At 40.5% G+C, this 20,708-nt stretch overlaps 1 protein-coding gene across 5 annotated transcripts in view; it reads right to left on the reverse strand.

The window, feature by feature from the left end:
- Positions 1 to 20,708, reverse strand: part of UBR4 (ubiquitin protein ligase E3 component n-recognin 4) — a 127,595-nt gene that overhangs the window by 92,301 nt on the left and 14,586 nt on the right. For all 5 annotated transcript variants that reach the window (XM_080654323.1, XM_080654322.1, XM_080654324.1 and 2 more), the window contains exons 9-27: positions 19,751 to 19,875; positions 19,116 to 19,175; positions 18,774 to 18,964; positions 15,224 to 15,323; positions 14,953 to 15,090; positions 14,371 to 14,488; positions 13,252 to 13,439; positions 11,145 to 11,304; positions 10,953 to 11,038; positions 8,847 to 9,016; positions 7,202 to 7,484; positions 6,452 to 6,587; positions 5,495 to 5,574; positions 4,888 to 5,016; positions 4,048 to 4,230; positions 3,774 to 3,896; positions 3,454 to 3,683; positions 1,830 to 1,951; positions 545 to 642 (exon numbers count right to left, since the gene is read on the reverse strand). In XM_080654323.1, coding sequence (XP_080510449.1) covers positions 545 to 642; positions 1,830 to 1,951; positions 3,454 to 3,683; positions 3,774 to 3,896; positions 4,048 to 4,230; positions 4,888 to 5,016; positions 5,495 to 5,574; positions 6,452 to 6,587; positions 7,202 to 7,484; positions 8,847 to 9,016; positions 10,953 to 11,038; positions 11,145 to 11,304; positions 13,252 to 13,439; positions 14,371 to 14,488; positions 14,953 to 15,090; positions 15,224 to 15,323; positions 18,774 to 18,964; positions 19,116 to 19,175; positions 19,751 to 19,875 — 2,720 coding nt within the window. The remainder of the gene's footprint in view (positions 1 to 544; positions 643 to 1,829; positions 1,952 to 3,453; positions 3,684 to 3,773; positions 3,897 to 4,047; positions 4,231 to 4,887; positions 5,017 to 5,494; positions 5,575 to 6,451; positions 6,588 to 7,201; positions 7,485 to 8,846; positions 9,017 to 10,952; positions 11,039 to 11,144; positions 11,305 to 13,251; positions 13,440 to 14,370; positions 14,489 to 14,952; positions 15,091 to 15,223; positions 15,324 to 18,773; positions 18,965 to 19,115; positions 19,176 to 19,750; positions 19,876 to 20,708) is intronic.

The following is a 20,708-nucleotide window of genomic DNA, read 5'->3' on the forward strand; positions in this document are numbered from 1 at the left end:
AAACTGAAGCCACAATTACAAAGCAGGGATAATAAGATTATAATAGTTGGCTTTTCCAAAGAACTGTAATAATCTGTAAAGAGGTAATCTGAGTAGAGAATACACAAAGTTCAAGTAAACTGACAGAAGATTTAACAGTCTTCTAAAAGCCTAGAGAACCTAAAAGCTACCCCATAAAATTATGACAAGAGGAGCATGTTTTGACATAACCTAAAAAGAAAAGGAAACAGAATTAACATTTACTGAGAATTCATGCTAGATCATGTGCAAGGCACTTAACATTTAATATTCTCAATTTCACATCTGTATTTAACAGATGAAAAAACGGAGGCTCTAGTAGCAGAGTACCTGTCCTGTAACACAGTAACACACACTTCTTAGCAAAAGACCACATGGGTACCATATGGATAATTCAAGGCTTTGATTAGTGATTTAGCCACAGCAAATACTACTGGAGCATACAAAGATCCCTTGGTAGCTACTTTCAGCCTAAAGAATAAGAACAGAACACGGACGGGCTAATGCGTCCTGGAAAGACACTCACCCAGGATCCGATGTTGGGAAATTCATTGGTGCTGATGTTGTTCCAGGACTCACAAACACTCTGCACTGATGATGGCAAATTCTGAACCAGTGTTGGACCTGGTGGCCACAAAAAGGACAAGGAATCATCACTAGAGAAAAAGAATAGGGCACAGCATCTTAAAAGCCAGGCCCAAATGCAGAAAAGAACCATCAAAGTTCAAGCTGTCAAAATAATTACTAAGATAGCTTAGATGGATAATTCAATAGCAGTATTATGTCCAAGAACTATATAACTGTTTAACAATCTCAACCGTAAGGTTTTTATTTCCCACTATATTAACTTTCTCATCTTGTAAGTAAAGCAGAAAATTGGAAACAAGATGCAAAGTAAAGGCAGGTCATTAAAAGTAGACTAAAATCACTATTAAACATCTGCTACACCTACAAATAAGTGTTGCTTTGATCCCTTTTAACCTTACGACAAATCTTAAGGGTAGAAATCGTAAAGAACAGCATTCAAGTAAGTAGTAAAATTTAATTTCTAAAGTGAGAATATTTGAACATCCAAAGCATTTAAAGTTTGAAATTCAGGAAAATACAACTGGCTGGAAATTTTTTTTTTATTGATTTCAGAGAGGAAGGAAAAGGAAGAGACAGAAACATCAATGATGAGAGGGAATCGTTGATCAGCAGCTTCCTGCACGCCCCCCACTGGGGACTGAGTCCGAAACCCAGGCATGTGCCCTTGACTGGAATCGAACCCGGGACCTTTGAGTCCGCAGGCTGATGCTCTATCCACTGAGCCAAACTGGCCAGGGCCAAATGGCTGGAAATTTTGAAGGGTAACTACTGTATTTAACTCCAGTTCTTTTGATTCCCCATCCTAAATTTCTACCAGATCATTCCTAATTCAGGGAAGGTTTCCCAAGCATGAAACAATAGTCTGCTTGTCTTCCTAATCTCTATAACTGAAAAAAAAAAAAAAGAACAAAGATCTGTGCTCACAAAATAGCCTAATGCTTTAGAACCAACTTATCTTGGTTTGGATTCCAGCTCTACCACTTGCAAAGATATAGGATTAGGGGCAAATAACTTCTCTAAGCCTCAGTTTCCTTATGAGTAAAAGGGGATGATGCCAACACTTTCTCACAGGGTTACTGTGAAGATCTAAACAGATAAACTTGTCAGTGCTTGATGCACAGAAAGGTTCCAATAAATGAAAAATGCCAGTAGACAGGTCGAGAGGGAGAGAAATGGCACTATTGGTCATAACAACAGTATTATGCAAAAGCACATTCACTTACCCAGAGTGTTTGCCTTGCACCTACTAGAGCCAATAGCCAAAACAGCAGCAAAGCCGTGCAATTTATCCTGGGAAGGTTTCTCAGTGGATCCTTCTTCATTAAAGTTCTGTAGCAAATAGGCTCTGAAGAGAAAATAGGGGATATGTAAATGCCGAAGGAATCTACTCCCATTGTAGTTAGGAGAAACTAACCCTGGACCAATTGAAAAACCTTTACCCATTTCCTAATCTGTTAAATATAGTTGACAGCTCCTGCCCCTTTCTGGTCTCATAAGAATTCCAATGGGTAACTTTCCCAAAGAATATCCCATCCTCTCAAATGTTCACAAAGCACAATCCTATCTAATAAAAGAGTAATATGCAAATTGACCGTACCTCTGCTACACCCACAAGCCACGCCTATAAGCCTATCAGGAGCAAATATGTAAATAAACCCAACCAAGATGGTTGCGGCCACAGAGAGCAGGAGGGAGGCTTGGGTTTCCCCGGCAATGGAGGAAGCCAAGCTTTCCGCCTGCCCTTGCCAGCCCAGGCCTCCACTCCAGGCTACAAAGTTTCAACTACAGAAGATAAATAAATCCCAACAAAAATGGCGGCAGCCACGGAGCTGGAGAGAGCAGGAGGCTAGGGTTGTCCCCAGCGATGGAGGAAGCCAAGCTTCTGCAGCCCTGGCCTGCCTTGGCCTCCGCTTAAGGCTACAAAGTTTCAATTATAGAAGATAAATAAATCCCAAGAGAAATGGCTGCCACCACTGATCGAGCAGAAGGCTTGGCTAAGCTCCAGGCTACAAAGTTTCAATTGTAGAAGATAAATAAATCCCAGATAACAGTGCCTCTGCTTGGGTCACCGGGGGAAATGCCGGCCTGAAAACCACCACAGGCCCCTCGCCCCAAGGGAACCTCCACCCTGATCCGGGACACCCCTCAGGGCAAACCAGCTGAGCCCAGTGAGCACGGCTGCAAGAGTGGTCACTCCTCAGCTCTGGTTTGTTACTAACATGTGGCAAGTCAGCCCAGTTCTGCCAGCTCTTCCAACGTAAGAAAGGCCAGAAATTTTGATTTGTGAATAAACTCCCAACTTTTATACACTGAAAATGAATTCCAAAATATTTAGACATCATGAAAAACAAACAAATCTACATGGCATGTGACTTGCCATGCTTACAGAAAGGGCTGGATTTTAATATACTAGAACTCATTAAAAATTTGTTTTTCTAACTACATACCATAAACTTTAAAGAGCATTTAAAGAGCTTCATCTTAGTGAATAACAGAAATGACCATGCTTGGAAAAATTATATCATCTTTCTTTGTATCTTACAAATAAAATGCTAGAAAGTATTTAAAGATTTATAAAAATTAAACTTTCTCTTGAGTCTTACTGAACTATTCGAAAATTCCTTCATCAGACACCCCTTGATATTAGAGAAGAAGAAAGAAAAGAAAAAAATCTAAGTTGATAAAAATAAAACCAACAAAATTCTGAATCATTGGGGATCTGAAGAGTGAATAGTACTTAGAACTACAAAGTTCAATTTTAGGAATTTTCAGACTCCTGAAGAAAGCAAACCACCCAAGGATTAACCTCTCCCTCTTTGCCACCTTCGGGCAGGCAGCCCATCACACCTAGTGAATGATGCATAGGTATCAATGAGCTGTAGTGTGGCTGGGAGTAGGTTCTTGGTGATTTCAGATGACTTATGAGGATCAGTCTCAGCAGCCATCTTGGAAAAGTGCTCATCCAAGGAGACCTGGACCTTCGAGATAGCAGCATCAAGGGTGTAGATGGACTGCAGACTAGGAATTTCATGGAGCTGCAAGATGGTGGTACAGTCGATGCTACAGAATGATGAGATCTTTAAAAATAACAAGATATTAATTAGTTGTGGCAAAGGGCTATATGGCAAAAGCCAAATTCAGTCACTTAGAATCCAAAACACACATACCTGTCGAGCAAAGTATTCCTCTACAATTTCAACGTCGTACTTCACGGAACTGCACTTAGTGGAAGCCAGTTCTAGGAGAGAACCAGCATGTTCAGCCTTCATTCCCTGTTTGATAAGGTGATCCTATTTGGACAGCAAGAAAAAAGTGTTCAGGAGATCAATATAGACAGAGTCTGAAGTTTTCATTACCCGTACATTTAAAAGTTCCCAACAGCACAGAGAACACTGGCTTTGAATACCCGTTAGCAGCAAGCTCTGCATTCCACTATGGTACCTTTATCCAGTTGACATAGGAGCTGATCCGCAGGCGGGAAGACCACCGCAGAGTGTGTAAGATGTCACATTCACTCATCTCAGGTGAGTTCATGGCCAGCTGGTTCATGTAGGTCTTGGATGGTGGTAAAATTCCTAGGATCCTCCACAGTATCAAAAAGTAATATTGAAGGGCACAGGCCTCCTGGAAGAAGCAAAAAGAGCAGTCACCAAGGTAGCAGCACTGCCTCAAGATCTCCCTAATGGTAAGAACTGCTCCAAACGCAACTCTCAAAGCAGAACAGTCCTCATTTTCAACTGAGATTTGGCTCAAGTCTTTCTAGAGAATATATCTAATAATAAAGCAGAAAACGTGAAAGCACACATACAAATAATTTCCACCATATCCTGCACACTTCACAGGCCAAAAAAGCTGCTCTGAGACAACTTTGGCTCCCCAAACAACTTAACAAGTAACTAAAAGAAAGCAGGACATTCTCCTTGGCAGGCCCACAATCAGCTGGCCTTTTCTGTGGCCTGATTGCTATTAAGGCTTTTAGAGAGAGAGAGACAGTGCTGTGACCACAGAAAAAGTTCAAGTGTGAGGCTTTCGGTATCACCCATTAAGGGCTCACAGGATATGTAATACTTAGGTGGCCATTGACTCTCAAAGTCACAATTTTCCCAATGCTAACAAATGATAAAATTATCTCTAAGAGGAATAACTACATAGAAATACTGAAGTACCAGTCAGTTTTGCAAATAGATATTCAGTAAACTGAAGGAAATTTCTGGTAGAACTGCTACCAATTATCAAACAAAGGCCAAACTTCATAACTAGCCCAGGCTTCCATGGTCTTACCAGAGCTGTAACATTCTTGTTTTCCTTTCTCCTGACTGTGTCAAGCTGGGAACCAGCTGCAAGCAGGGATGTCAGGGCAGTATAAAGCTCATCATAATTGACAAGCTTGGAGAAGAGAACATCACATGCCTAATACCAAGAAAGAAAGACAATCATTCCTTATTTTTGGAAATATTTTTTTCCTACTACTTACACTATCGCTTAACCTCATGATTGACAAAGGAGTTCATCTAATTCTGATTAACAATTTCTTGTTGCAGAAAGATTCCCACTCAGGGACCTCCTATGAGCCATTGTCAGCTCACAGTGCAGGCTTTAGAATAAGGCAACTATGTTTATCCATTAAAATATCTGGAAGTGAAAATGCTAAAAGTCTTCAGGAATAACGTGTCAGAGGTGTCAACCACTAGAAAGGACATCCCCTACAGCAAAACTGGAGCCCAGCCAATAAGCCTCAAAATAGCACTGTCCTTTTAGAATAAGCTCAAACCTTAACACAGAACAAATTCCCTCATTACATACAGTCATTCTCTTTCCCCCTGACAAACTGATTTTGGTGGAAACCATCTGACCCGCGTGTACAATGGGGTTTTAAAATTCCTGGTACCACAGAATCGAGTCGGTTCAAATCATCCTCTGAGGCTTCTGGGGACAGGACACAGTAGAATCTGGGCTGTGGCAGAGCATCTGAAAAATAATATGCTTATTTAAAAAAGTATTTTATTCTCAACTCTGTTTAATAAGTGTAAAATGTAAAAACCAAGAAACTCTTTGGAACAGGGTTTCCCAACCTTGGCACTACTGACATTTTGGGCCAAATAACTCCACTATGGGAGGCTGTTCTGCAGACTGCAGAATGTTTGGCACCATTATGGCTCTATCCACTGAATACCAGGAGGAACCTCCCAGTTGTGACAACTAAGTATGTCTGCAGACACTGCCCAATATCACTTTTGGCAGTGGGGGCACAATCACCCCCAGATAAGAACCACTACTTAGGAGTTAACTAACATGCTCTATGATCAAGCTCATCAACAAAATTGTATCGTTAGACTGACTACCTTAAAGTTAAATGCTATTTCCCCAATACCAAAGGGACTAAAAAGAGATCCAAATGATAGTAAATTCATATGAACACTTGAACGTTTCCACAGGATACACTAAACATCTCACAATCCTCATGATAAAATGCACACAAGAAGCACCTCGTCAAAAGAATGGGCAACTAGAAACACCACACATGATGTCATAACTCCCATTATTTTCTGAATATTGACCCAAAAGGAAATTTATGGTGAGTTAGAACCATATCCTAAGAGAAATTAAATTTAATCATCTAGAGTGGCAGACAAAACGATTCTAATTCTTGTGTCTCGATGTGTTTTTTTGTTGTTGTCGTTTTAAAATAAATGCTGGATATGTGAGCATCTATATCTGAAAATGTTTTGAATCTATAGGTACTTGTCACCCAAGGGAGTAGACAAACTAATGAGCAAAGATCCTCAAGGAGTCTCCTGCCCATGAGAACCAATAAATTGATTTCTTTTCGAGTCTTTTGTCTGACCTGATGAAAAATGCTTGGACCAGTTTTCTTCTACTTCTTTGAAACCATGATAGAGGGGGGTGGTCATCCGGCGGCTGTTGCTGTCTTGGGATCCACTTGCCCAACCAAAAGGAGGACTGAGCAGGTTATGCTGCACCTTTTAAAACAAATACTCCAAATAAGAAAGATGCATAGTCACCATCTGCTTCTCACTCTAGGCATGATGTAGACTGATGAATCAAAGTTTAAGGAATTCATAAACTAAAATAAAATCTTAAGATTTTTCTGTGACTTCTTTTGGGGAGCATCTTATTGCTGGAGTAAAATGAAACATTTTAAGAAATGCTGAGTATAATAATCCTTAACTGGCCCTTCCATCCTCATTTTGGATCCCTACAAAAGAATTCACCAAACCATAAAATTTATTCCTTGACCATCATTCAACCACTAACAAATATTCAGTAAGGGCTGATGCTCAGGTTACTGTGCCAGACAAAGCAAGGTTAAGTCAAAGAAGGACACCTGTGAACAGAGCCTATAATCCAATTTTAACAAACACATCAAGTCATCTACATTTATTGCTTCTGGCTAAACATCAAGTGTGAGTGCACAAACACAGTCCTAGTGGTCTTCCTAAGGCTACTCAAATGCCTACCACAATGAACACCTTAAACCTAAACTGAGCAGGTCATTTTGGTTTGTATCATGTAACTCAAGAAGAAAACACTCTCCATAACAGCTAGTAAAGCAAAAAGAATATGTCCATCGTACCTGCTCAAACAGATACATAGGGGCTTTGGAGTACTGGTGAAGCAGATAATCAAAGATCAAAAGAAGGCGAGCCAGGATGAGAGGCACAGAGCGCATCTGGGCATCCATGTTGGCACTCAACTCCTGGATGATCTGCACAAAAAGGATCAATATGGCCCGCCGGCCTTTCTCAGTGAAGTTGTGGAAAATGAGGAGCAGCAGCTGCAGGTGTTCTACGTTCAAGTCTTCTGTCTCACTGGGCACCACCCCTTGCAAGGCATTCTGCTTCATTGTCAACAAAAACCTACCAGAGAAAAGGAGAGTATGTCCATTGGGAAAAAATTAGAACATTCTCAAAGTGTTACAATGTTAAGTACTGGAAGAGTTAAACCCAAGCATTAAGATAGCAAATGGAGGAAGACAAACAGCCACATGTAAAGAAAAAACTAAATCTTGGCTACAAAAAAGCCAGATGGATCCACAAGAACTATTCAGCAATGTCCAGGGAAGCCACAGGAGTGTTAACACCAGCCCAGTCATTTGTGACAATGGCAAGAACTGCAAACTCCCAAAAGGTGGTGCTTTTTTTTTTTTTTTTTTTTTTTAAATTAACAAATCTGGTCAGGTAAAAACAATTACTTTTCCCTATACTTTGATTCTAGAATTTAATTTTTTTAGTTTATAGTACAGGTTAAATCAATGTATAATAATAGTCAAAAATAACTCAGCCGAAACCGGTTTAGCTCAGTGGATAGAGCGTCGGCCTGCGGACTGAAGGGTCCCGGGTTCGATTCCGGTCAGGGGCACGTGCCTTGGTTGCGGGCATGTCCCCAGTGGGAGGTGTGCAGGAGGCGGCTGATCGATGTTTCTCTCTCATCGAAGTTTCTAACTCTCTATCCCTCTCCCTTCCTCTCTGTAAAAAATCAATAAAATATACTTTAAAAAATAACTCAAACCTCTGCTCTTCAGAATTTGTTGGAAGAGCTTTTATGCAAAAAAGAAATAAATGTAGCCAACTGTTTCTGCTGCCTTTGGCTATCAGAATAGAGATTTGTGTTTTAATAAGGGCTTCCCCCTCACATTCCCCCCACCACCTCCTGGCCATTTTGCAAGATTCCACCAGGAAAAATGTAGGGTCTTTGGCATTTTAGGGGTTTATGATTTATCCAATCCAACATTAGAATTTATTTGATCGTAGAATGGGGAAGAAAAAGCAAAGCCTTTTAGGAAAATAAACTGCTTTGAAGACTCCTAACCACATAAACAAAAATGCAAATATAGGTCCATCTAAAGAGGATTTAGATAATTAATCTGAGCTTCCCCCAAGTAAAAAAAGTGGTTTCATGCTGAAAGCAACAGAGTTGGCTTCCCTGTTCCCTCTCAAAAAACCATGTCAGGATAAAATTGGCTATGTTCACGATTTAGGTTCTATCTCATAAATGCAACCAAATCCCTTCTGTCCTGAAGGAATTCTGTTTCCAGACCATAGTTTATGTACTACTGTCTTTTAAACAGCACGTCTTCCCCCACCCTCTCCCTCAGAAACACACTCCTCCACCTTCACACTTTCAACACCATCATCCGAGTACCACCTCAGAGGTACAGATTCACTACAAAGAAAAAGTAAATAACCTTCTCCACAGGGTTCCTCTTGGCATTTTCTTACCTGTCCCAAACTTTAAGGCATTCAGGGACATCAGGGTCACCTTGAGCGGCGGCTTTATGTTGCCAGATGAGCAGGAGGCGTGAAAGTACAGAGAGGCTTTGAGGGTGGATGTACAAGGGCCACGGGCCCTCAGAAAAAGGAGCAACTCCCAGCTGCTGCAATAGTGTGTTCTGATATGAAAGACATACGAGAGACCATTAGGAAAAGGACAGCGGATGAGGCCAAAAGGCTACTCATGCTCTCTAATGTTACTTTTTAACACTAAAAGGAGTAATTTAAATAAAAGAGGGTGCAAAGATTCAGATTTAGAAGTGGTTTGGAAAAAGATCATTTCATTCAAAAAATGACAAAAATATAAAGGAAACAATTACTAACCTAACCCCATTAACAATTATCATTAATTGTCAGAAATGAGGTCCTGAAAAAGGAGAAATGCATTGAGACAGCAGAATCAGGGAAATATTCTAAATGGATAGAACATGAAAAGTCTGTACTTTCCAAAGATAACTTGAACTGAAATAGCTAACATTTTTTTTCTTTCATAATCAGTTACATGCTACAAATAACACTCAAAGGGGGAAGATACAACACCTTGTAGGTCTAACAACTTACATTAACAGTATTAGCAGGAACCTGCCTGGAAGATGTCAAGGCATCTAGAATTAATCAGGGCTGTCTACCTCCAGTTGAGGCATGTCTTTCAAATGAGCTTTACATTCAGCTCAGTTATCTAAGCTGCAACTTATCTTCTCAAACACACACAAACTGAGCAGGATGCAATGGAAAAGCAGACAAAAGCCTGCTTTCTCACTTGGCTTCAGAAAACACAAATCATAGTTACCTCAGGACACAGAATAAACTTCTAAGTCTGCCAAATTAAATTATATTCTTATAAAACATTCTAGCCCTGACCGGTTTGGCTCAGTGGATAGAGCGTCGGCCTACAGACTCAAGGGTCCCAGGTTCAATTCCAGTCAGGGGCATGTACCTTGGTTGTGAGCACATCCCCAGTAGGGGGTGTGCAGGAGGCAGCTGATTGATGTTTCTCTCTGATCAATGTTTCTAACTCTCCCTCTCCCTTCCTCTCTGTAAAAAATCAATAAAATATATATTTTTTTAAAAACATTCTAGAGGACCTCATTCCTTGGAAATAATTACTCAAAACATTACAGATATCACAAATAGAGTAATTTGGCATTATCTGCTTAAGGCCACAAACTCCATAACCTATCAACTCTACTCCTAGTTATAGTCCCAAGAGAACAGGGGAGATGTACAAGAAAGATCATAGCAACACCTGGAATTTCAATTAAACCTGACACAACCCAAAGGTCTGTCAGTGGGAGCAGATGGGAAATAAACTGGTATAGTCACAAAGACAGTGGAATATTACATAGCAGTCAAAACAAGAACTGCAAAAGTATAGATGGATCTTGGCAGTTTATTACTAAATAATATTAAGTGAAAAAAGCCTAAAAAGATTCCACAGAGAATGATGTCATTTGCTATAAAAACTAAAAACAATAATTTTATCATTTAAGAACTATAAATGCAAAAATAAATACATATATGAAACTAATGAAATGAGAAATTAAAGATTTAGAAATCAGGACATCAGGTACTTCAGTAGGGAGAGAAAATTTTAAAATTTAGAAGTCCACAATCAAGAACCTAGATTTCATTTCGGTGGTTGGTGGGTTTGCAAGCAGGAGTGTATATGAGAGCATCTATCTCCTGTCATCTGATTCCTTTAAAACACACCTTTTAATTTGTATTTCTGAAGATTACTAATGACGAACATTTCCTGTTTGTTGGCCATTTATATTTTTTTAATAAACTGCCCTCTTGTTTATTTTGTCCATTTTTCTACTAGGATAGTCATTGGGAGTTACGTAGTTGTTCCTTTTCTTTAAGTTCACTGAGTGACATTTTCTTTTCCCTAAAATGATCCTAATTGAGGCAGAGGGACATACTAGAATCCTTCTCAGAAACTCTTTTCAGGTTGGGGATTCCATGACAAACTGCATTCCTTAGCAATAGAAGAATTGCAGCCTGCCGAGAACTGATGGAGAGCTCTTGGCCTGACCAGTCATAGTGCACACAAACCTGCAGGTTAGGTGACTGGAGGTCAGAAGTCACCAGAGAGTGGTTGAAGTGATAGAGAGCAGCAGCGAACTCTTCATCTGATGAACCTTGGAGACAAATGGGAAAACCAATTTATTCAAGCAGCTACTTGATGCATCACACCACCCTGCCAACAGCCAAACTCCCCTAGAAAAAGATATCCTGTGTACTGACCCTTGAGTCCATCTTTGTCCACCTCCTTAATGATACTGGCCAGGGTGGCCATATGGTGTTCTGAAAGAGATACACTCAGATAGTTTCGGATAAAATTGTTCCGAGAGTTCAGCATGGAAGAGGTGATGAAGTTCAAAATGTTGGAAGCCAGACCTAAGAACTAAAAAGAACAACAACAACAAAAAGCTCATATCAGGTTCTGATGCCCAGAGCCCCTACAAATCCTGACAACCAATAGAAGTAAAATATGCCCATGGGTTTCATGCTTATAATAAACACAATGAACTTAAAAATCAGATTTTAAATTCCTATATCAGGACTAAGTTTAATTATGATAGTCCTTCCCATGTAATTCTACCAATTACACAAAACAGTATGCCAGTTTAGTATAACAGACTTCACAAAATATTGTATGAAGACAGGGATTTTCCAAATAGACTGACTCGCTTCTTTCTCTGCTACGATCTATATTTGTCCAGTTCCAGGGTATTATTGATATACTAGAGGCCCAATGCACAAAATTCGTGCACGGGGGTGTGTGTCCCTCAGCCCAGCCTGTACCTTCTCCAATCTGGGACCCCTTGAGGGATGTCCGACTGCCCGTTAGGCCCGATCCAAGTTGGATCGGGCCTAAATGGGCAGTCGGACATCCCTCTCACAATCCAGGATGCTGGCTCCCAACTGCTCACCTGTCTGCCTTCCTGATTGCTCCTAACCACTTCTGCCTACCAGCCTGATCACCCCCTAACCACTCCCCTGCCAGCCTGATTGATGCCTAACTGCTCCCCTGCCAGCCTATTTGCCCCTAACTGCCCTCCCTGCAGGCCTGGTCAACCCTAACTGCCCTCCCCTGCAGGCTTGATCGCCCCCAACTGCCCTCCCTTGCAGGCCTAGTCCCTCCCAACTGCCTTCCCCTCCTGGCCTAATCGCCCACAACTGCCCTCCCTTGCAGGCCTGGTCCCTCCCAACTGTCCTGCCCTGCTGGCCATCTTATGTCCACATGGGGGCAGGATCTTTGACCCATGGGGGCAGCCATCCTATGTGTTGGAGTGATGGTCAATTTGCATATTACTCTTTTATTAGATAGGATAGAGGCCTGGTGCATGGGTGGGGGCCAGCTGGTTTGCCCTGAAGGGTGTCCCAGATCATGGTGGAGGTTCCCTTGGGGTGTAGGGCGGCCTGGGCAAGGGGCCTGTGGTGGTTTTCAGGCCGGCCATGCCCCCCAGCAACCCAAGCGGAGGCCCTGGGATCTGGGATTTATTTATCTTTCTTTAATTGAAACTTTGTAGCCTTGAGCGGAGGCCTGGGCTGGCCAGGGTGTGCAGAAAGCTTGGCTTCCTCCATTGCCAGGGGCAACCCAAGCCTCCTGTTCACTCTGTGGCCACAGCCATCTTGGTTGGATTAATTTGCATACTCACTTCTGATTGGCTGGTGGGTGCGGCTTGTTAGTATAGCCGAGTGATGGTTAATTTGCATATTACTCTTTTATTAGATAGGATTCAATTCTGAGGCCTATATAATTATAGAATTCTTGGCTCTTTACCTGCTCCATGAAAATTAAATTGAATTATTGTATAAATGCTTTATTCCAGACTCTTGACTAGGCTAAGCTGTATGAAAGCAAAGATTGTATCTGACTTGTTTGCTGATACAGCTTCAGAATAGGGGCCGACACAGAGTACATCATCTATAAATACTGGTTGCAAAAAGTGTTAGCAAGATCTTACTATGTACCAGATCTATGCTAAGGGGTCTTCACAACACCCTTAAAGGCAGGAACAATCACTCCCATATGATAAAACCAAAAGTGAGGCAAGGAGAAGTTCAGATTCTTGCCCAAATTCACAGAGCCAGTAAGTAAGAGACATATAATTGAAAATCACGTCTGTGTAACTCCGAAGACCATGTTACTAACCCTTAATCACAGAAACACCACGAAGAGTGTAAGTTATTTAATCAAGCATAATTGATACATTTAAGTCCTAAGATAAAATACCTTTAAATCTTACAATTACCCATCCTACAAAATGTTTTAGTTAAATTATCTGATTTTCATGCCCTTTCTCCCCATTTTTCCTTCCCCTAAATCTCAGAAATCCACTCTTACCAACTCAGGATCTTTGCGACTGGCCAAAATGTTGCCCTTCTCACCAGGGGCCTGCTTACTGGGGCTTTTAACTCTTGGAGAGCTCTCCAGAGGAGGGGGTGGAGGAGGAGGTGGGGGGGCCACTTTCTCCTTACTGGGGGAGATGGTCTCTTCAAACCATTGCCCCAAAATAGGCTCACTGTCATCATCTGAACAGAGAAAAAGAAAAACAACAAACATAATACATTTTTTTTAATTTAAAATGTTAGTATATCATTTAGATACTTTGTAAAATAAAAGTATCTAAGTCAAAAGGAACACAAGGATATCTTGATTGTGGTGGTAGTTACACAACTGCATAAATTTGTCAAAACTCATCTATGAAATATAATATTATATGTCAACTGTAATTGAAAATTTTAAAACATCTAAACCTATACATAAAATGGGAGCACTTTATGTAAATTATACCTCGATAAAACTGATTTTTTTTCCCTTTGTTACCAACTGATTTTTTTTTAATGGAGCCCAACAGAGGAAGAAAAACAATCTCACTTTATTTTACTGGCAACAAAGCAAATATTTTCAAGAGCAAATTTTTACTTGCCTATCAGTTGTAAACCCTAAGATAAGAATCATACCTTTCGCAGTACTGTACATTGGTCCCTCAAACCTGATTATAAAGAATCTGAGATACTTATCTCTTTCAATCTTTCTCCAAACTGAGGCAGGAAGTAATGCTAGTTTTGCCCTGTAGTTCACAGCAACAGTCTCTCCCAAAGCTTCCCCAAGCCACACATCTATGACAACAGCCAAACCAAACACCTCACAACCTTTTCAGTTAAGTGGGAAAGCTCAGAGCAGAGTTCATAAAATGGGTTAACATGAAAAGAAATATGAACTGAGATGTATTTTGATTTTGGAGGAAAAGGAATGAAAAGCAAACTGATAGTTTCTATCATTCAGTCTTCAACAGCTCAACTTACTCTTAAATAACATGTCACCATTGAGTACACATAAAATCAAGATCCAGGCTAGGCAGCTGAAGAAAACGGTAAAAGGAAACTAGAGGAAGCACTGGGAAACTTCCTGCTGCACTCTGTAGCTGACCTCCTGTGAGACAGAAAAGAGAGACTCTACCTTGGCTGCTGTCCTCCTCTGTGCTGCTGAAATCATCCTCGTAGTAGGTGTTTGAGTCAGTGGAGGCACTGGCATCGCTGCTCATGGAGCCCTTCCTCTGACGCTGCAGGACACATGCCTGGGCAAACAGGGAGGTTTGTGTAACTGAAGACCACAAAATTGGAGCCATCCAACTTCATCCCATTCACCACTTGGAAAGTCTGTTCTGTGTCTTACTCTTCTTTCTAAATCCAGGGGGTAGCTCTCCTAATAGCCCCCTTCATGACTCTGCTTTACCCTACAAAAGCACTCCAAAACCAGAAATACAGTCAAGAATTGAAAAAGGAGTGTTTCCATAGTGTACTGCATGTTTTTGCTTCAGCATGCCAATTGTCACAAATCACCAAGTAGCCAAATGTGTCACAAAGCTAATAGCTGATTCAAATGTTTAGAATAATTTAAGAATTCCTCTAATCTTTAAAACTATTACCACAAATTTGGCGTTTGCAAAGGTCACCGTAAGAAAGTAGTCAGTCTTACTCATTTTGAGAAGGTTATATACTATATAAGATCTTCCAATTACCAATGGCATGACCCACCCACCTTTCTGTAGGAAGTTGAGAGTAATGTCAACAGCAAGTTCGTCAGTGGAACAGAGTCAATCAGCCGTTGAATTCTCTGTATGGAGGTGCTCTGAGCCATAATGCTCAGGACCGCAGGGGGACCATCTGTCTCCCAGCCCTGAAGGTAAACATCAAAAGATAATTAATGTTATGAGTCATCAGGAAATAATAACCTGATCTGCTAGCTCCAGCTAGCTTACCCAGTAGATCCAGCCATCGATATACTGATTCCCTGAGTACAATCCGCTCACCTTGTGCAGAGCCTCCACTTGCAGGTCTTGAAAAAGGGATGTTAACAGTTTGACAGCATGGTTCGCCAAAATTACCGAGAGCACCCCAAATCCCTGATGCCTACACAAAGCAAAAGGAAAACACAAACCTTAAGATAACTCACAATAAATTACAACCGTAAAAACAGTGGATCTTGTCATTTTGGGGTCCTAGACCCCTTTCAGAATCTATGGACCTTTCCCCAAGGGAGAAAACAGTGTGCGCGCGCACGCGCGCGCACACACACACACACACACACACACACACACACACACACAAAATCTGCATGTAATTTCAGAAGTGCACAATCTCCCTGGAGGCCAACCACAGACTGCCTAAGGATCCACAGGCTTCAGGTTAAGAATTCCAGGACTGGAAGAAACTTTCAAACCCATGGAATTTTTTTTATTTATTTATTTATTTATTTACTTACTTACTTACTTACTTACTTACTTATTTATTTATTGAGAGAGAGAGAGACATTAATATTTAGTGTTCCACTTATATACATGCTCTGAGTGTGGACCGAACCTGCAACCTTGGCGTATCAGGATGACACTGTAATGAACTGAGCTACCCAGCCACTGAGTCATGTGAAGATGCTGACATTTAAATGATGTTTGAATTTTCTAAAAGTCATTCTTTTGAGAAGAAAGCGTTAAAAATTACCACCTTCTATAAAACTTTTCTTTATGTCTGAGTGACATGACAAAGTTTGCATATCCAATTTACAATGAGCTCGTATAAATCAATAAGTAAAAAACGACAAACACCCAAGAGGAAAAACTGAGGCAAAGGACATAGGCAGTTTACAAAAGAAACAAAAATGAGCAATAAACCACAATCACACTAGTAACCAAAGATATACAAACAAGAGCAATATAAGAACATCTTTCACTTCTGTTAGCAAACATGAGGACTAACGATAACCACTGTCAAAGTGGACCTGGGAGAATGAGAATATGCACACATAGAAGGTGGAAATGCAAATGAGAGAAACTTGCAAAACATTGCAAATGTTTAAATAAGTGTGCCCTTTATCCTAACAATTACACTTCTAGTAATTTACTCCAAGGGGATCATTAAACAAGTTCACAAAGATTTGTGTTTTAGAAGTTTTAATAGAGTATTATTTATCAAAATAAGAAGCTTGAAACAACCTAAGTGTTTAATAAGATATTTAGTTAACTATGGTGTATTTATATAGTGGAATACTGTCAGCCATTAAAAACTTACAGTTTGTTCACTGAAAAGATGTCAACAATATTTCATAACAGTGATCCTAATTTTGTAAAACATATATATGTATACAGAAAAATGTCTGATGTCTGGTAGAGTGTTTACCAATTTGGGTGATAGTTTCCCCTTTCTTATGGTTTATAGCTTACGAAATGTACATGTACTCTTTTTAAATCTCAAGAAACAACAGCCATTTAAAAAATGTAACTGCTACTTGTAAGAATATAGATTTTTTTTTTTTGGCATTTCCCTTTACAATACCAAGAGTGAAGATCGACTCACAATATAAACATATTTGTATTGATTTCAGAGAGTGAGGGAGAGGGAGAAAGATATAGAAACATCAATGATGAAAATCATCGATCAGCTGCCTCCTGCACTCCCCACTCAATCCCCTGCCGGGATTGAGCCAGCAACCTGAGCATGTTCCATGACAGGGAATCAAACCTTGACCTCCTGGTTCATAGGTCAATGCTCAACCACTGATCCACACAGGTTGGGTTCATGCCAAAAAATTTTGATGTCATATTTTCACACTCAACATTCAAGCCATCAGCAAATCCCATCAGCTATACCTTCAAAACATATTCCAATATGACCTCTTCTCTGCCTTTACCACCACTACCCTACTCCAAGTCCCCTTCCTCTCTCATTCGGAGTAATGCATGAGCTTCCTAACTCTTCGGCCTCCTTCTTGTCTAACGACCCTACAGTCTATTTTCCATACAGAAGCTGGATTATCAAATCACTAATAAATCAGATCATATCACTCCCCTGTCAAAAACCTCTTACACCTACAGATTACACTTGGCCCTAGGTGACTTGGCCCCTAGCTACCTCTCTGACCTAATTCTCCACTAATCTCCCTCCTCAATTTCTCCACTCTAGCCATACTGAACTTGTTGAGCCTTAAAAATGCCAATGCATACTTTCACCTCAAGACCTGTACAATTCTATCCCAAATATTTGCAATGCTCACTGTGTCACTTTACTTATGTTCTCTACACCTCATCTTTAGAGCTCTTTCCTGACCATTCTAACTAAAATAACAGCCCATCACTCTATTACCTTGCTCTGGCTTATTTTCTTCACAACACTCATATATAACAATCTATTATGAACTTAATATATTTGTTCTCTGTCGTTCAGTTAGAAAATAAAACTCTACCCTGGTCGGTTCTGCTCACTGGTTAGAACATCAGCCTGTGGACCAAGGGGTCTCAAGTCCGATTGCTGGTCAAGGGCACATACCTGGGTTGCAGGTTTGATCCCAGCTCTAGTTGAGGCATGTGCAGGGGGCAATCAATCAACATGTCTCTCTCACATTGATGTTCCCCCCGCCTCTCTCTCTCTCTGCCTCTCTCTCTCTCTCTCTCTCTCTCTCTCTCCTAACTCCCTTCCTACCTCTCTAAAAATCAATAGAAAAAAATATCCTCAGCTGAGGATTAACAACAACAAAAACAAAAATAAAGAAAATAAACTCCACATTGCTGAAACCGGTTTGGCTCAGTGGATAGAGTCGGCCTGCGGACTGAAAGGTCCCGGGTTCGATTCCGGTCAAGGGCATGTACCTTGCTTGCGGGCACATCCCCAGTGGGAGGTGTGCAGGAGGCAACTGATCGATGTTTCTCTCTCATCGATGTTTCTAGCTCTCTATCCCTCTCCCTTCCTCTCTGTGAAATATCAATAAAATATATTTAAAAAAGAAAAGAAAAGAAAAGAAACTTCACAAAGGCAAGGACATTGCTTTGATTGTGCTACAGCCTCAAGGCCTGAACAGAACCTACCTAGTACATTGTTGGGACAGAATGAAGAAATACAATCCAGAAATGCCTGGGCTTAGAAAACAAAACCTTGCACAGCACAAAAGCCATCTTTTCTTTCCTACCAAGCAGGGCTTAATGCCCAGATTTCTTCAAAACAGTAGCAAGTATTTTAGGAAGCAAGCCAGATGGACGTGACAAAATCCTCGCTTTATAGGTAAACATGCAAGTTGAGTCATCACCTTCAAATCAACCAGCTCATTATACAAAAGCACTTTTTTCCTGATTTGAACCTCAAAAAAAAATCCTAAAATATATATTACATAGATATTTTCTCCTTACAGATGAGGAAACCAGATCAGAGAAAATGAGTCCACTGCCACCAAAATCATAGTTATGACGTAGAGATAGTAGATTATGATCATTATCTTAGTGGTTAAATTCAACTGGGTGGAGATTAGAAGAGTTAAACTAGCCCCCACCAACAGAAAATGTCAGGGAAACAAAACAAGGCAGGAGTGACACATACCCTTTTCCAGGCCCCAGTTTAGGAGAGCCCACGCCTTCTTTGGTACGAGAAAGGATGTCTCTGACTCGGAGTGCAGCCAGTGGGTCCTTCTCTTTCCCCTTATCAGCCAAGGCAGTAGGACTGAGGTTCAATATGAGGAAAAGGCTGTTTAACAAGCACCAGGCACCGAGCAACTGGAAGTTCTGATAGTGCTGTTGAAAAAGGTAATTTTAAATAAATAAATCTAATAAATAAGAAAAAGGCAGAAAAGAAAAATATGAACACTGATAGCTTATAGGCTACAAGACAGGAACCCATCTTAGACGCTACAAGAGTGGAATGCAGCAGGGATGTGCTTCTTACCTCACCACCAGCCCGGCGAGAATTGCAGATTGCTTGTCCAATCATGTCATAGATTTCAAGCTGTCCAATATCAAACATACACAAAAATTTGAGCAAGCTGACATATTTCATTATACATGCTAAATCCTGCCTAAATTAATTCAGCTTCGAGAGTTAAATATCCTCAAGTCACTTTCCAATGATACAACTGCATCCCACCTTCCTTCATCTTCACATAGCATTGGCTCCCTCAGCTCACATGTCACCTGAGAGGTGTTCCCTTCACCCAATCTAAGGCAACACACCCAGGCCCAACACACCCAGATCGCTTTCTAACACATTTATTCATCCTATACACTTATCATTATTGGAAATTATCTTGTGTATTGTATGTCTCCACTAAAAGTACACTGACACATAGTAAGCCCTCAGATATATATGCTGGTTGGATGACTCATCTTTTAAGGTCCACTGCCACCACAACATGGCAGTGTTTTCTATAGGGTCAACCAATCCGCCAAATAAACAAACTGAATGCCTACCTCTTAGACCTAGAGTACTCCACGGCCTTTCCTCTACCAAGGAAGAAAGTGGAACTGGCCATAGTCTCTCATTTGAACAGTCAAGGCACCCGTATTCCCAGAGGCGTGACTTACACATTTCTGGACAATCGTAGCTGCATCACTCTCATAGTCGTCTTCTTTGGAGCTCGTGGACCCTGTCCGCACTTGCTGAGCACTGCCCACATGAAGGATGGCCATACAGGTTGCCACACTCACACCTGAAAAAAAAAAAAAAAAGATGCACAGATTCCAATCATGGCATGGTCCGAAGAATCTACCAAAGCTGAAACAAAAAACCCACTCACAAGCAATTCAGTGATTGATTACTGAAAGTAATTATTAGTGATTTGAGAATCCAGCTTCGTTGTGCAGAATAGACTGCAGGGTCATTAGACTTCAAGAAGGAGGCAATCATACTCCAAAGGTATTTACCTAAATGAGCGGAAAAGTTGTCCACACAAAAACCTGCATACATAAATTTATTGTATCTTTTACTCATAATCGCCAAGAAATAGAAGCAATCAAGGTGTCCTTCAGAGGGTGAATGAATAAACAAACTGTGGTACATATACAAGGAATATTATTCAGCAATAAAGAGATGAGCTGTAAAGCCACAAAAAGACATGGAAGAAACTTAAATGCATATTCTAAGAAAAAAAAAAAGCCAATCTGAAAAGATTACATACTACATGATTCTAACTATATGACAATCTGGAAAAGGTAAAACTAAGAAGACAATAAAAACATCAGTGGTTATTAGAGGATGAGGATAGGGAAGAGGTAATACTATACTAGCTGAAGTATGGGGGATTTTTAGGGCAATGAAACTATTCTGTATGATACAATGATTATGGATACATAATATTATGCATCTATAAAAACACACATAGCTGTATAACACAAAAAGAGAACCCTAATCTAAACTATGAACTTCAGTTAATAATATATCAATACTGTTGCCTCAATCGTAACAAATGTAACATATTAATGCAATGTTAATAAGGGAAAGTATGTGGGGGAGGGAAGGTATATGGAAACTGCACAATCTGCT

Source organism: Plecotus auritus (assembly GCF_963455305.1).
Source record: "Plecotus auritus genome assembly, chromosome: 2".
NCBI classification, from domain to species: domain Eukaryota; kingdom Metazoa; phylum Chordata; class Mammalia; order Chiroptera; family Vespertilionidae; genus Plecotus; species Plecotus auritus.